General features: G+C 38.7%; 1 protein-coding gene across 1 annotated transcript in view; it reads left to right on the forward strand.

Annotated features, from left to right (window-relative positions):
* Window positions 1-17,914, forward strand: part of TOP6BL (TOP6B like initiator of meiotic double strand breaks) — a gene marked incomplete at both ends in the record, with an annotated part of 91,112 nt that overhangs the window by 51,026 nt on the left and 22,172 nt on the right. Inside the window, 4 exons of the mRNA XM_082844886.1 lie at window positions 1,488-1,683; window positions 9,119-9,269; window positions 12,675-12,821; window positions 16,915-17,036. Of these exons, the coding sequence (XP_082701012.1) occupies window positions 1,488-1,683; window positions 9,119-9,269; window positions 12,675-12,821; window positions 16,915-17,036 (616 nt within the window). The remainder of the gene's footprint in view (window positions 1-1,487; window positions 1,684-9,118; window positions 9,270-12,674; window positions 12,822-16,914; window positions 17,037-17,914) is intronic.

The raw sequence follows: 17,914 nt of genomic DNA on the forward strand, positions 1-17,914 counted from the left end.
CCCTCTCCATGTTTTACTCTCTTACTATGAGTATGAATATGGGCAGAAATTGAAAATCGTCTCAGTTGTCAATTCTTAGTGCCAAGTGTCAGATTCTCTGTAAGAAAATTGAAAGTAAAAATTTTAAGCTATCTGTATTGAAAACGATGATTATTCCTGGCTCCTTGAATATATTCTAATTGACCTGAGGACATGCATGTTCCTTCTCCTCTCCATGCCTTAATTTCTTCTGTAAATGAAACAAAACAAACCCTGCTAACTCCAATCCCATTTAGACATGAGAAGAGAGGAATGACTTTAGAGATTACTTGAACTCTTGGCTAGAGAGATACTATGACTGCAAAGGAATTCTTTGTATATTATTGCTTGTGTATTAGCATTTTGCATAGGTTTAGAAATCATCTTTCTTCCCACCTCTACCTTTTTCAGACTGCAAAAAAATCCATGGAGGAGGTGGAAAATAAATGGAGTAGAACCTTGTGCTTTGCCTTCCTGTACTATCCAGTTACCACAGAACCCAAAGTGAACATGAATTATAGCAAGAAAATGCCTAACTTATGTTTAAGTCCAGCGAATCTATTCTTTATTCAATAGTTTCTGCCTCCACTTATATGCCCTGGATCAACACTGGTAGTCATAGGATCTTAAGGCTTGAAGAGACTGTCTATGGTTTTTCAGTCTGTTTTCTTACTTTTGACCAAAATTACCTCTCAGATTAGACTATGTTTTATTCTTTAATATCTGCAGGACACAAAACCCCCACCCCACATCTTTATTTAGTAATCTTCTAGCATCATACAATCCCTACAGGCAGACGGCCTTGCTATCATAGATTGACTGAAAGAGTTTAAGCCTCTAAGCCAATGTTTGTGGACATATTTCCCTGGGTGACCTGATTAGTTTAGAGAAAGGGGGAAAGGTTCATTAACATTTCTTTTCTGTTTAGAAAAGAGCTGTTGGAAAGTAAGCAAATACCAAATTTCACTAGATTCTTTCTAGAAGAGAAAGATGTCCCAATTTTTTCTCATTACTCCTACCAAATAGTAACCTCAGACTTCTTCAGGGGAAGGTGTAGCATGTGTAAAAGCAGAAACCTAAGTATCATGAGGCCAGTTTTAGGCCATTTGTGATTCAGGGACCCCTGACCCCCACCCCCACCATGCTGATCTTTGAATGATCTTGGAAACTTCTGCTCAGAACCATAGAGTAATTTTAGTGGAGGGAATATACTTTTGAGAATATAAAACTGCCATTAGTGGCAGCAAAAGCAGGAGCCATGCTATAATTCCTGAAATGCCAATTTGTCTACTTTTTCCATTCCCTGTGATTCACTGAGTGGGACACAAGTTACTTATACCAACAAAATTTATGTGGTGGATGATATGGTTATGCATATGCTGGAGGTTATAAAAAGAATTTTGAATTCCCTTTAAAATAACTTCTTAAGAGGGAAAAAAGCTAAATTTGTCTTACCTGTTTTTTGACAGTACACCAAAATTTGGTACAACTGAATTACTCTGCAGCAGAATCCATCCCGTGCTAGGACATCCAGTCATGCTCTTCATCCCTGATGATGTGGCTAAAATGGGCTTGTTGGGGGAGCTGATACTGACTCCAGCTGCTGCTCTCTGTCCTTGCCCAAAGGTCTTTTCCAACCAGCTGAATAGGATTTCTTCAGCTTCCATATCCTTTTAATGACAGAGTCCACCAAAATGTTCAAATTCATTGTCTTTGAAAATGGATTTTTATATTTCAATTCTAGAAAAGCCTCTAGCATATAAACTCTGTATCTAGAAGCTGGTACGATTTGTATAAAAACAAAAATCTAATATGAAAGCTAAGCTTGAGAATTTTTCCAAGAAACTTTAAACTATAAAATATGACAAGTGCCACACTGTTTTCATATAATCCAGTATGACTGAAGCATGGAATGAATGGTGCAAGAGGGAGAGATGAGGCTGGAAAAGTAGTTTGGGGTTGAATATGGTGGATCTTGAGTGCCACACTAAGGAGTGTGAACTTTATTCTCTATATAATGGGAAACCATTAAATGTTTTAGGAATCTCTAGCAGCCTTGTACAGGATGGATGGGAGAGAGACCTCAGTAATCACTAATTAAATAAGTAAGTGAGCTGGGCAAGAGCTATTAAGTGCATGAATTAAAAGTGTGATGAGCATGGAAAGCAGAGACTTATCACTGGAAGGAATCAACATGATGAGGTAACCAGTTCGTTGTTTGGCTAGGGAGAGATTAGGGGCAGAGAATGGCTAAAGTTGATGTCAAGAACTCTATATCCAGAATAGGCAAATTTATAGAGACAGAAAATAGATGGGGAATGATTCACCTGGGAGTGATAAAAATGTCCTAAAACTGATAGTGGTGATGGTTGCACAACTTTTTGAATATACTAAAACCAATTTAATTGTACACTTTAAATGGGTGATTTGTATGATATGTAAATTAAATCTCAGTAAAGCTGTTAAAAAAGATTTCCATAGATGGCCAACAGAATAATGATACTGACAACAAGATCTGAGGAGTGAAGAAGATTAGTCTGGCTTTACATAAGTTGCATTTATGGTGCCTGCAGGGCATCCTTTAAAAATGGCAAGCAGCCATATAGAAATTTTGGTCTGGAATTTGGAAGTGGTCAGATTTAGAGAAATAGATTTTACAGCCTCAGAGTTTTCTCCGTAGGTAACTATAGTATAGTATAGTGCTAGGGCTAGAGCATGACACAGGAGTAAAAATGCTAGATTCACCACTAATTAGTTGTGTGACTTTGAACAACTTACTCAACCAGCCTAAGCCTTTATTTCCTCAGCTTTAGTATGGGGATAATAATACCTACCTCATAGACTTATTTTCCCTTGCAAAGGTTTCTCTTGTTGTTGTTCTTTTGGGATTTGTTTGTTTTAGCGTTAACTATATAATAATCCATGTGAAGCTCCCAGCATATTGCCTGACACATAATATAAGTGTTTGATAAATGTTCAGTATTATTATGATTACATGATTGAAGCTGTAGGAGTAAAGGAAGTTGTAATAGAGTATAAAGAACGAGAACAGAAGAGGGCCAAGGTCCTGGTATGTTAAATGTCAGCTGAGGACGTCTTTAAGGAGGAAGAAGGAGCCAGGATAGTGATAAACACTGTGTGTGGACATTTCATATTTTAAAACATGCTTTTTCTTAATATCTAGATCATACAGAAGAGTATAAATAAAATATGAAAGTTTCTCTTCGTCCTTATCCCATTCTCAAGAGGGAATAAGACAAATTTTCTATCCTCTTGGAGTTTACATTTTCATGGGAAAATTGAATAAATAAATGGATGTTAGGTAGTGATACGTGCAGTGAAGATAAAATAATGTGGGTAAAGAGATAATGATGGGAATGTCATTTTAAATATTATGGTCAGTGAAGACTCCAGGGAGGTGATGTTTTAGTAAAGAGAGAGAGCTAACTATGAAAACTGGTGGGATTTCAGTTTCTGAAAATGGCAAACTAGGTAATTTAGACCAACCCTCCTAATGAAGACAAAGGCTGGATGAAATACCAAGATATCATAAAAGTATCTAACAGCTAATGAATAGGGAGGAATTTCTGGAACATGATTTAGGAAAGAAAGGAATTACAAAAAGCTGAGCCCAGCACTGAGGGCTCTTTTGCCGTAGGGTCATTTGCCAATTAGAGAAAGTAGCTGAGAGACTAAGACAACTTCTGAATCAACGCAGGAGAAGAAGGCCAAAGAGTTCAGGGCCTGCTGAGCTTGGGAGTGCTGTTAAAGACACCTCTTGTTTTGGACAGGGATAAGTAGAAGGCTATACTTTAAGGAGTAAGGTGAACCTGAAATAAACCATCCTTCAGTGATGTGCATTTATTTTGGGGGGTGGTTTAGGCAGGCCAGAAAATCTTAAACTTTGAAATTGGTTTAAGGTGATTCTAAATTTCTAATTCTCCCAGATGCCTTGTAGAAGCAAACAGAAATTCTTGCTAGAGGAAGATAACTGCATCTATGCTTCAAATTATTTAACAGATACTTAAATATAACATCCAGCTCCCATGTGCATGCACACATTAACATATACACACACACACAATCAGGTACAAGAGAAGACAAGGAGGCGTGAACAAGAGCTAACAAAAACAAAAGCAACAGCAACATGCACTGGGACTCCAGATAATTGCTAATATCAGACACTGATTTTAAAAATAAAAAAATATGCTTACTATGTTTATGAAAATGAAGGCAAGCTTAAAAATTTTGCCAGGGAACTGAAACTATTGAATGTGACATAATTTTAAAAAGAACCAAACAAATTGTAGAACCAAAATATACAATAACCAATATTGAAATTCAGTAGGCAGGTTTAACAGCAAATTAGACACAGCATAACTGAATTTACGAACTAAAATATAAGGATAGCAAAAACTGAGCAAAACAAAGCAAAGTGAGACAAAGGATGGAGAATACAGAAGAGGCAGACAGTGAGACATTCTAATGTACATTTAGTTCATGTTCCAGAGGAGAAGAGAGAGAAAAATGGGGCCGAAACTATATTTGAAGAGTTAATGGCTGAAGCAACTAAAACAGATTTCAAGCTGAACAATCAAGCAGGATAAATAAAAAGATATCCACTCCTTGGGACTTCCCTGGTGACACAGTGGTTAAGAATCCGCCTGCCAATACAGGGGATATGGGTTCGAGCCCTGGTCCGGGAAGATCCCACATGCCGCCGAGCAACTAAGCCCGTGTGCCCCAACTACTGACCCCGCATGCCACAACTACTGAAGCCCATGTGCCTAGAGCCTGTGCTCTGCAACAAGAAAAGCCACCACAACGAGAAGCCCACGCACTGCCGCGAAGAGTAGCTCCCGCTCGCTGCAACTAAAGAAAGCCCGTGTGCAGCAACGAAGACCCAACGCAGCCAAAAATAAATAAATAAATTTATAAAAAATATATATCTGTCTATATATCCACACCTTCTAGAAGATCAAAGACAAAAAGAAAACCTTAAAATCACCCAGGGAAGACAGATTTTCTTCAAAAGAGAAACTGACAGCTGACTTCCTCATACCAACAGAAAGTAGTAGAATAATAGTGTTAAGGTCCTGCCATAAAATAATCATCAACCTAGAATTCCATACCCAGTAAAAATATTCTTCAAGATAAAAGGTAATGAACCTACCTATATATTATATTACTGTCATAATCCATACAACAAGAAGAATGAATTCAACTGACTAGAGCATAGTGTTTTGACTGTACATTCTTGGTGGGATATTCTAAGGATGAAATGAACTGCAAAGAACTCTTAAAATTCATTAAGTGGTCTTGATTCTTAGTAATAATATTGGTATTCTTATATTGAAATTGTGTGCATACTTATGTAAAAACAAATAAGTAATTATGTTAACATTGTTAGGAACCAAATTTTTTAGCATAAGATAGAAGATATATGAGTGTAAATTCAAAGAAATAAGAATCTTTAAAAGTAACTTTGAGACAGAATTGAAAATACCAATGTGAATCCCCAATTTTTCTGACTTTAAAAATTATATATTTCTTAGCTCTGTCCACTAAAAAAACCTTAGAAGCAATGAACACTCGTGGTACTCAGAATGTGTCCTCTAAATACCACTGCTCACTAAAAAGGAGAAGTGGCTGATTCTGGGCCTAAAGTAGAAATGTACAAGATGAGCTGGGTATCTTGTTGGGCCAGAAAGCAAGGAAGTTATCAAAGGCCAATGAGATTGTGTCAAAGGATTTAGGAACTTCCACTTCCAGCCATGATCAAATAACAGGGACTGGATTTATTTTCCTACCCTGAACAGCTAGAAAAAATGGACAAATTATATTAAACAACAGTTTTCAGGTATTACACAACAGATAATGCAAGACAGTGGTTCTAGAAGGAGGAGAAACAAACAAGTGAACCCTGTGTTTGCCCCACTGTACTGTCTAGAGAGAATTTCCAGGCTACAACACCAGGAGGGGATACCCAACTGGAGTCTGGTGGATCTCTCTGAGTTGAGGAGACAAAGTTCAAAGTTCAGGGAGGTCTAGACAGCTAGGATTTATAGAAAAGAGTACTGAAGAGGAAATAAATACATAGAAATAGAACTCCAGACGGAAGAGAATCCCTGGAATGCACACAGAGCTGGGAATAGTTCCTGTTCCTATCAGGCAGGGTGGAAAGCCTCATACTTCTTAAGGCATGAGGTAGAGTCTTAAGAAGGCTTTGCCTGAGTAGTGGGGAAAAGTTAGCCATAGCCTACAGGATTCTCTAGTCCCACGTATCAAAGCTTAAATGTAAGACCAATAAGACTGAAACTGTTTCCAAATAACTTAACAGTGTCCCAGAAAAAAAATTCAAGAATATTTATAGGAATACAAAAATATTCTGCACCCAAAAAGGTAATCTTCACAATGCTGGGCATCCAATAAGAAATTACTTGGCATGCAAACAAGCAGGGAAATAGGGCCCATAATGAAAGAAAAATTTCAATCAATGGAAGCCTACCCAGAAATGACACAGGTGATAGAATTAGTAAACAAGGACATTAAAACAGTTATAACTGTATTCCATGTTCAAAAAGTGAGAGTAAAGTTTGAACATACTAAATAAAGAGGTGAAAGAGATTTTTTAAAGACCCAAACTGAACTTCTAGAGGAAAAAAATATAATTTTCAGGATGAAAATAATACTGAATGAAATTGATGGCAGATTTACACATTGCAGAAGGAAAGATTAGTGAACTTGAAGACACAAAACTAGAAACTAACTAAAGTGAAATAAAAAAAGACTCTAAAAAAATAAACAAAGCATCAGTGAACTGTGGGACAACTTCAAGTGGCCTAATTCAGGGATGTGTAACTGGAGTCCTGCAGGGAGGCAAGGCAGATAAAATATTTGAGGAAATAATGTTCCCCAAATTTCCAAATTTGATGAAAACTATAAACCTGCAGATCCAAGAAGATCAATGAACCCTAAACGTAAGAAACATGAAGAAAATTATACCAAGCCACACCATCATCAAATTGCTTAAAGCCAGTAGTAAAGAAAAGAATCTTAAAAACAGCTAGAGATAAAAAGACACATTACATATTGAGGAACAAAGATAAGAAATACCACAGATTTCTCACTGGAAACAGTATAAGCTAGAAGAAAATGGAGCAACGTCTTTAATAAAAGAAAAGAAAACTGTTAATGTGGGATTCTATACCAAGAGGAAATACGTTTCAAAAATGAAGGCATAAATTAGATAACTAATAAGAACCTGCTGTATAAAAAATAAATAAAATAAAATTCAAAAATTCAAAAAAAACAATGAAGGCAAAATAAAGAATATTTCAGATGTACCAAAGTCTTCATCACCAGGAGACCTGTTTTATAAGAAACGTTAAAGGAAATGCTTTAGGCAGAAGGAAAATGGTACCAGATGGAATTCTGGATCTACTCAAATAAAGACGAGCACTGGAAATCATAACTATTTGGGTAGGTATAAAAGATTTTTGCCCTATTTAAAAAACCTCTTCAAAAGATAATTGACTGTTCAAAAATATCAACAGTGTATAAGACTTACAACATGTGTAGAAGTAAAATGTGTGACAACAGCACTAAGGCCAAGAGGGGAGAAATGGAAGTACATTGTTGAAGGATTCTCATACTATACATGTGTGAACTGTTACAGTATCACTTGAAGGCAGACTGTGATAAGTTAGAGTTGTATACTGTAAAGCCTAAAGCAATCCCTAAGTTAATACCACAAAGAGTTATAACTAATAAGTCAGAAAAAGGGATAAAATGGAGTTATAAAAAATACCCAATCCAAAAATAGAAAAGAAGAAAAAGGAAATAAAATACAAGGAACAAATAGAAAACAGGTAACAGGATGCTAGATTTAAACTCAGCCATAACAGTATTCATATTAAATGTAAATAGTTTAAACAACCCAATTAAAAGACATTCACACATTTTGACTCTTCGGATATTTCACTCTTATTCTGAGTTTGCAGCACCTAAAATCTCCCCTGGCTCTAAATAGTGAATGTGTTGGCCTTAGCTCAAGTGTTAATGCCTTCTTGGATTTGTGATGGAGACTTCATTCATAGGCACTGCCTCCCTTTGCTCTGTTGTGACTTTCAGTAATGCCCTAGTCCCTACTGGGTAAGGATTTTAATCTTCACACTTAATGCCTCATGTTTACCCTATGAAAAAGAGGATGAAAACAGAAAGATACAGGACAATATATATTCTGGTCTTATTAGCCTTGGTTCAGGGGACAACAAAGTTTAGGCAGTGATTCTTAACTGGGTGATTTTGCCCTCAGAGGACATTAGGCAATGTCTGGAGACATTTTGATCCTTATGACTGGAGGGAGAGGTGATATTGGCATCTAGCGGGTAGAGGCCAGGGATGCTGCTAAACATCCTACAATGCACAGGACAGCCCCACAATAAAGAATCATCTGGCCCAAAGCGTCAACGTGCCAAGGTTGAGAAACACTGGGTTACAGGGAGGGTGAGGGTAGGAATGAGAAGTCAAGAGAAAGAAACCATTTAAGGGCCTACCTTCCTTAGTCTTGGTTAGAGAGTAGGTTGGAGAAGGTGAAGTGTTTCCCTCTCAATCTGAATATACTTAAATACTTACTGGGAAATATTCCTTTGTATATACTTTCATTCTAGCATGTATCATATCATATTACAGTTTACTGGTTTTTACATGTATCTCCCATACTCTAAATATAACTTGAAGGTAAGTATTAAATCTGTATATTCATATTTATATCCCCAGAACTTAGTACAGTGTAGTGTTTAGCCTGTGGTACCATTCAAACCTATGATTTAATGAGTAGGAGAGTAAATAAACGAATTGTCCCAAAACTATATTTGTAGCTCACACTCATTAAACCCAAAATAATTCCTGGGGATTCTAGTGGATCTATCTCTGGCGCCTCACACCTATCCTTAATGTGGAAAAGGCTTAATATGTAATCGTCTAGCACACTAGTTTATTTCTGAGAGTGTGAACCAAGTCAGTGTTGTGTTTGTTTTATGCATATAAATACAGTTATAAAAAACTAAAAATTTGCAATTTTCTTTAGCAACTATACATATTTCTATATGGACCTTCAGGTCTGCCTCTGATATTGCTAAATCCAGAGCAGCCAACTTCTACTATCTTCAAAGATACCTCTTATTTCATTAACTGGAAGAAACACCACTTGTGTATGGTGCCCAATTTGGATTTCAATTCAGATCGAGGTAAATCTCCCTCTCTTTGTTTGCATAGGAATAAAGAACTCTGGAGAATATTAGAGAAATGCAAGGAAATATAAATAGCAAGTGTATATAAGAATAGGACCGGGCTTCCCTGGTGGCGTAGTGGTTGAGAGTCCGCCTGCCGATGCAAGGGACACGGGTTCGTGCCCCGGTCCGGGAAGATCTCACATGCCGCGGAGCTGGGCCCGTGAGCCATGGCTGCTGAGCCTGTGCGTCTGGAGCCTGTGCTCCGCAGTGGGAGAGGCCACAACAGTGAAAGGCCCACGTACCGCAAAAAAAAAAAAAAAAAAAAAAAGAATAGGACCTAGTGATCTGATGGCTTAGGTTGGGGGTTACAGGTGGGAGTCTGGCTAAGTTTGAGATTCCACATGAAGTGAGTCAAACAGGTGTCAACAGGCAAAGCCCCATCAGAGCCTAACCGTTCTGGCATTACGTGTTGATGCTGGTTCTCCTCATTCCTACTGCCTTCTCTATTCCTGGCCCTCTTGATGTAGTCAGTGGGCCTTCACCTTCCAGGGACTTGTTCAGAGGGTTTCTATTGTACCTTAATCCATCAACTCTGGGGTTTTAGAAAGGTTAGTAAAGTTGCAAGGACATCTTTGAACTATCATGGAAGAGAAATATTTCCCAATGAAATGAAAAAATCCATATAAAATTACTTAGAAAAATTGTAATACTACGTAAAAGCAAGGCAGGAGTATAAACCATATAGTGATAAACCTAGGAAGCTGACTGTACTATTCATATAGAGCCTAATCACATTGGCTTTGGGTGAATCATACTGAAATTGGATGCTTAATAATTAGACCAACAAATAAAACTGAGAAATAGGAATATGCAACCATGAGCTGATGTCTAGGAGCTTTATAGTCTTGAGTTTGACTGTTGTTAGCTAGAATCCTTTGAAATTTAGAAGGCAGTCTGTTCAACTGGATCCTGAGGAAGTTCACCAGTAGCGAGGAGGTATTCTAGAGTTGTGACTGGTATGAGAAGATTGAAGCCTGCCAGTATAGGGAAGTATTTCCGGGGGAAAGATAGAATCTTCATCTTGGAAGTAGGCCTCGTGGTAAGACACTTTTTCTTGAGTAGGTAGTTATTCCAGAGGGCGGAATGAAAGGAGGGTGTCCTTGGGCTTCTGGAGGTAAGTGGTTTTGTGAGGAAAGAATGTTTGGTCTTAATAAGGCTGTGGCCACAGCTGTGGGCTGCCACTTAGCACTTATATGGGGCCAGAAATGAGGGTGAAGTGCTTTCCTTGCTCCCTTGGGTAATGGCTGCTTACCGTACCACCTGGCCCAATGAGGGGGAATACCTACTACTCCTCTCCCCTGGCAAACTGTGGAAGATGTATTAAGAGAACAGTGTCCCCTAATGGCTCTGCTATTGTACCAAAGAGAGCCTTTTGGAATTGGTTTGGCTTTTATCTTGGGGGTGTGTGTGTGAGTGTCTGGGTACCTGAGTCCAAATCCTGTTCTCTCTTCCTGGTTTTAACCCTCGCTAGGGGGGTCTTAGTAACTTGAATGGTGATTCATGTTCCTCTGAAAGTGAGGCAAGCAAATGTGAGTGAATGATATGTATTATTGTCTATTACTGTTATTTGTTTAAACTGAATTGGCTATTTAGAAACTGAAAAAAATCCCTGAAAACATCCAAGATGGGACTGACTCTTCTGACGTTCTAAAAACTGGTTTTTGCATAGGCCTTAGAGGAAGTTAGCTTTCTAGAATGAATTGGTATTTCTCTTCCTGTGTCTTTGAGATGTTAATAATCTACCTGGGCTCTCAGGAACTTTAATTACCTGTGATCCTTGAGAGTGAAGAAAAAAAAAAAAAGACCTTTTTAAACTCTAGCAAGAAAACAGTGAGATCTCTGTGTCCACATAAATAAATGTGTGTCTATGTGTACCTTATAAAAATAAGGTGTCTCTGCCTCCAAATGGCACTGCCAAGATTGGTTTGTGGATGAGCTCTGTTTAATTGGCTTAAGAGAAATTAACCGCTCATATAAACTCTCAGAAATATAAAAGAAACTCCAGAATGAATTTCAGTTTCACGTGATATGGGAAATATTCAGTACTGAATGAATATCTGGTATTGAAGCTAGCTTAAACTTGTTGGTTTGATTAATATAGACATGTCTTCAGAGTCATCAGTGTTAAGTATAATACTTATACCTAGGCTTATTTTGAGATCAAATAAGACCATATTATATCTGTTGCAAATTTGTCAGCAAGGAAAATATCTTGCTATGATGAAATTTTAAGTAAATGTAAATAAGATAAGAGCCTTTAGGTAAACTCTATAGGAATAATTATGTTTTGGGAATGTCTATCTAGAATAGTTTCTCCAGATTTTGATAACCATGTTCTGCCTGCTGTCTGCCACACACAGTGGGGTATCACTCCAGGACCTTGCTTCAGACATGTAAGATCCCCCTATCCATTAAACCATTGATGTCACTGAAAAAAATATATATTAATTTTTGGTCTTAACAGATGGGATGTCATGCTATCAGGATTTTTTAAATCTCGAGGGCTCTCCATATCTCCTTTTCTCTTTCATTTTTATTTTCATGCTTTGTTGATTTCCTTCATTTTTTGCCAATTTGTGATGCCTAAACTTGCTCAGTTAATTTTGGAAATGAATAGCATAGAAAATGTCCGCACATGTCACCTTCCCTCATTACAGAACCAGGATCCACATGGAGGTACTTCTCTATATGGATCTGGATGGAATTTAGGACTATAGTGATTATATTCTAGAAAAAGACCATAGGGATCAGATTACTTGGGAATACAAATATTATATAGCACTGTGGTTAAGAGCACAGATTTTGGAGTTAGTCTAAAACAGTTCCACCACTTCCTGTCTCATGTTGGGCAATGTATTTAACCTACCTGTGCCTCTTTTCTTGCCTGTAAAAGAGCATAAGAATATGTCCCATACCATAGTGCGGTGAAGTCTGAATGTTGAGATAATACATGCCAAGAATTTAATGTGGTACGTGGCACATGGTAAGCATTCAATACAAGTTAGCTGTTATCATTACTCTTACTAGCTATACCTACTTTTTACTAGCCTCTTATTAGTGATACCTACCTTAGAAAGTTACATGAGGAGTGAATGAATTTACTGTATAATACTTCCCAGTAAATTCTAAGGAATGCTGTTTGGTTTGCATTTTATACACCCAGTTGTTATTTTGATGTTCTTCCTGTGAGTCACTATTATTTACTTTTATCATGTGGGTAGAGAAACAGATTCAGGAGGAGAAGGGAGTGTTCAAATTTAGATTTATCTCAGATCCCTCTTTGTTTGAGGTATAGGTTCTTTATTCACTTAGCATTTTGAGGGCTTTACTTAGGATACTCTGTAATATCTTGTCCTCTAGATTTGGTGCTTCCAGATGTGAGTTATCAGGTGGAATCCAGTGAGGGGGATCAGACTCAGAATATGGACCCCCAGGGACAAACTCTGCTGCTTTTTCTCTTTGTGGACTTCCACAGCAGATTTCCAGTCCAGAAAATGGAACTCTGGGGTAGGTATAGGAGAGTGGGGCTGCCAGCTTGGGTGTGCTTAAATGTTAAGAGAATAAAGAAAGGAGACTTTACATGATGCATAAATCTGAATAGATGTGTTTCTGTAAAATAACTCATTTCAATGAAAAACCTTGCTTAAATAAGTTAAAAAAATTATATGCTCTATGCGAAAGATCTATATCTTGAAGCATCACTTAGATGATGACATTCCCAGATTTGGTTGACCAGAAATCAGCAGACACTTCCTGTTGGTTCCTCCAGAGTATATTACCTTAGATGGGTAGTTCTCAACCTTAGCTGCACAATATATTACCTGGGGAGCTTCTAAAAAATGCCCAAACCTCACCCCCCAGAGATTTGGATTTCCTTGGATTGAGGTGGGCCTCAGGTATCAGTATGTTTTTAAAGCTTTTCAGGCTTGAGAACTGTTCACCACCCTACTGCTTTTCCAAGTGGAATCAAGAAAGTTATCAGTTTTACTTGGCCTTAATGCAACATCTCAGATTGAACACGAGGTGCTGTGGGAGTACATTGGTATGAATGGCTTTGTGTGATTGCCACATCAACCTCTGGAAAGGGAGAAATTGTCCTTGTTCAGGCATACAAATGCCTTTGGCCTTTATCTAGCAGATAGGTGATAACCTGTTATCAGAAGGTTCTCTCTGTTAGTGGTAAAGCAGTGATTTCACTGTTCTGTGGTCTGTGAAACACACGCATGAGAATCACCTGGAGTATTTGAAAATGTGCAGCTTCCTGGGCAAGGATTAACTCATTGTTTTGCTAATGTAAAAATCTGGTATGGCTCAAGAATATGCATTTTAAACAAGATTCTCAGGTGATTCCTAAACATAGTAAAGTTTGAAAACCACTGAGTATGAGAGTTGGCTTATGCATTTTTTTTTTTTTTTTTTTTCCGGTACGCGGGCCTCTCACTGTTGTGGCCTCTCCCATTGCGGAGCACAGGCTCCAGACGCGCAGGCTCAGCGGCCATGGCTCACGGGCCCAGCCGCTCCGTGGCATGTGGGATCTTCCTGGACCGGGGCACAAACCTGTGTCCCCTGCATCGGCAGGTGGACTCTCAACCACTGCGCCACCAGGGAAGCCCGGCTTATGCATTTTAATCCAATAAAGCCTGAGACATAAATTTAAGTGTTTCTCAGTGCCCTCCTAAACTTTGAAGGAAGAAGCAAGAACTGGAGCTTATAAATGTCTGGGGAGATGTTCATAAGCCTTCCTTTTGGTGTTCCTGATATGTTTCTGGGTTATTCTTTCTTTGTGGGCGACTGTTTTTTCTTGGGACTTTACTCTCTAGGCATTCCAGTGCTATTTGGTGTGGCCCTGCTTCCACTGAGTCATAAGAGAAATGAGACAGCTCACAACACCAGATCAGAAGACCTCACATTGCTGCCAACTATTTGTTGAACCTGTGGGATTCTTTTCTACTGCCAGCCTTGCATGCCTCTCCTACCTTTTTCCATCATGTATATATTCTTTAGGAGAGAAGCACTGCTTTCCAGGGCTCTGGCTTGTAACTCTTTTATTTGAGGAGCTGGTGTTCTCTGGTGCCCCACTGTTCCATTCATTAAGGCCCTGGAATGGGAACATAGAAGAGACTCAACTAATGAGGCTTCCAGCAAGGAGGTCAAAGGTGAGAATGCCTAGGGCTATTATCCCACCTGTGCTGGCATGGACAAAGACTCAGAAGCAGCTTAGTATGGTGGAAAGGACTTCAGGGTACAATCAAGAGACCTGGGTTTAATTTTAGTACTGCTACCAAATTCCTTAATGATTTTTTGGAAAGCAAGTTGCATAAATCATCTGATCCTTCCTTTTCATATATTTAACATGAGACTGTTAGGCTAGGTGCTATCAAAGGCCCTTCCAAGTCTAAAGACCCTCTTAAGATGTAAGATCTGCTATCTTTGGCAGTTTTTTTTTTTTTTTTAAGGTTGGTCTGCTAGAGGGAGCACCATGTTCAGTCTTCCCTAGGATGACATAAAATCTGGTACCACATTCTGAATCCTATTAAACATACTTCCTCAGAAACCAGGGTTACTATCATTATTATAATACTGTGATAGTTTGTACACCTCTGTTTAGCTTGACTCTGAAGGCCTGCAGCATCTCAGGTAGTGGTACTCAGTATTGGATTAAACAGAAATCCATCACTGCATTAGTAAACATAGTAGTTATCTTTTAAAATTTCCTTATACATCTGAGAGTTTAGGACTAGCCTTTGAAGAAGATGCACTGTAAGGGTAGGTAGGTATAGATACATGGATATAGATATATGTAGTAATTTTATTTTCTTTACCCCCTCTTCTTTCTCAGATCCTTGAAAGCTTTCTCCAGAGCTCCTTTTAGGAAACAGCTTGTGCAGAACTACAGTCTGTTTCCATGTGTCTTAAAAAAGAAAATCACTTAATTGGCCTTCTGCCTACCTTGTCATGGTAACTTTTCTATGATTAACTCATTTTGCCACAGTGTTAAAGGCATCTGGTGGTATCAGCAGTTTTAGGGATGAAACTATAGCTTTTTAATTAAATGTCTGCTTTCAAAGGGGCTTCAACTGATTTCTTAAGGCTATTCTTAGGACCAAACTATAGAAAATAGTAATCCACATGATATCATAGCAATAGCGATATTTTCTCTTTGAATATTGCAATGTACATTTCAAAACACTTTATATATATTATCCCAGTTTATCTGCACAAAATACCCATGAGAGCAGGTGGTATAAAGGCACTTTCTGTACTAAAATGAAAAGTGAAGTGACTTGGTCACTATTAGTTGATAGTAAAATTGATGCTAGAATCTATATTCTCTTGATTCCAGTTCCAGACCCCTTTTGAGCAGAGCAATTCTTCCCCTCCCTTCCAGGAAAGCATCATGGTACCTTGTGGTAGAAAATGTTCCTTCTGACTTGCATTTTTTTTTCTGACTTGCATTTTAATTGCAGCCCTGAGAAAAGCCAGCCAGCTTTACCTTTGAACAGACCATACAGGGAGTAGAAAAACACTGAAAGAAGAAAGATTAATTAAGAAGCATTTTCTCCACGTGCCCCAAAAAGTAAATTTGTCTTCCTGTATTGGTTGTATCAGGATCATCAATGCTGGCATATTGTTTAATGACGTATTTTGCCCATCGGTCTCACGTGTTAGCTTTTCTGAAGGATGCTGAGCAGTGGTGCCTATGGTTACTTTATCAGAGATAGTCCCTCATTTAAAAAGACCTTATACCAGCAATTCTCAGATTGTGAGTTTTAACTTTTTCTTTAAATAAATTTATTTCATTCATTTACTTTTGGCTGCATTGGGTCTTTGTTGCTGTGTGCGGGCTTTCTCTAGTTGTGGCGAGTGGGGGCAACTCTTTGTTGTGGTTCGTGGGCTTCTCATTGTGGTGGCTTCTCTTGTTTCAGAGCACAGGCTCTAGGCACGTGGGCTCAGTAGTTGTGGCACATGGGCTCAGTAGTTGTGGCTCACAGGCCCTAGAGCGCAGCCTCAGCAGTTGTGCTGCACGGGCTTAGTTGCTCCACAGCATATGGGATTCTTCCCAGACCAGGGCTCGAACATGTGTCTCCTGCATTGGCAGGCGGATTCTTAACCACTGCGCCACCAGGGAAGCCCTTAACTTTTTCTATACCACAGCGTATCTAAAAGGATTGATACCCTGACAGTAGCAGTGGCTCACCATAACAGTGACGCTCAAATAGGAACAGAGTAGAGTTAGACATACTCTCCAGGAGGTTTTTCCTTTCCTTTGGGAGCCACCAGTGTCATTATTTATAGTATATAGCATATATTTCTGTTTCTGATGTGAATTAAACAGGATCCCTCATTTGATTCTTCAAAAATAATGTCATTCTTCACTTTAATTTTAGTGAGCTTTCGTTCATTTGTAAGTGGGAATTGGGTAGGTTTGTAAATTGCTGGGGGTTTTTGTCTAGAAAAGTAATTATCTCTGGATAGGCAGAAGTGGCTTCTTTTTTCAAGTGGCCTCTTTCCCATTCTCAGCCCTGACTCACAGCATATGAACAGCAGTCTTGAAGTGGTCATTCTCACTCAAGGTTACCAACATTTTCCCTCCCCTTAGGAGTCCACACTTTGCTCACAACTCATCTCAGTGCCATTCTCACGGAGAGCCACAGTGTGGTGCAAGATTCCATCCAGGTCGCTGTGGACCAGGCCTTGGAGCAGCATCACCACGCTGTCAAGGTAATAAGAAATTCACAACTCCCTTTCTCCTTTCTCTAAGAAAAAGATAGCGTATATGGCAGACAGGGCCTGAGAGCCCTTCCTCCCTGAATGCTTCTTCCTCTCTTTGGTCATCTGGGCTGATCTTTTTAAAAATATTTACTTATTTGGTTGCACCGGGTCTTAGTTGCGTGGCAACTAGATGTTGTGTGGCATCTAGTTCCCTGGCCAGGGATCGAACCTGGGCCCCCTGCATTGGGAGTGTGGAGTCTTCACCCTCTGCCACCAGGGAAGTCCCCACCTGGGCTGGTCTTATAAACTGCATCTAGCCTAGGAACTCGGGCTTTAACTTAGATGGGTCACTGTAACCAGCTTGCTTAGTCTTATCTCCTAGTAGGTGAGTTTGAATAAATATGGGCAGAACAGTAGACCAGGGAAAATGACTGATAACATACCTCTTTTCTTTTCTTTTTTTTTTGAGTGTGAACAAATTTTATTTTTTTTGGAACACGTGACTTACGATGTGAGTGTGTTTCTTCACAAGCAAAATGAGCTTGGTTTTGCCTGCCTGTTAGTTTGTTTTTACCACTCCCATTATACCAGGGGACGGGAAAACATTTATAAAAGAGGAACAGTAAACACTGAACCCAGGACACTATATTCATTCTAGGTAGTTTTACACCTTGAAGTATTTTTGTATATTAATTTGTAGTGTCATTAATGTCTTCTTCCCTCTTTCACACATTGAAGTGCTATATTATTGACTATAAGTTCTGGATAAATTGAAAGCACATGCATGCACTTGGCCTGAAATTTTTTTTAATTGAAGTATAGTCAATTTACAATGTTGTGTTAATTACTGCTATACAGCAAAGTGATTCAGTTATACATATATATAC

Source organism: Leucopleurus acutus, assembly GCF_964270905.1.
Source record: "Leucopleurus acutus genome assembly, chromosome: 8".
Lineage (NCBI taxonomy): Eukaryota > Metazoa > Chordata > Mammalia > Artiodactyla > Delphinidae > Leucopleurus > Leucopleurus acutus.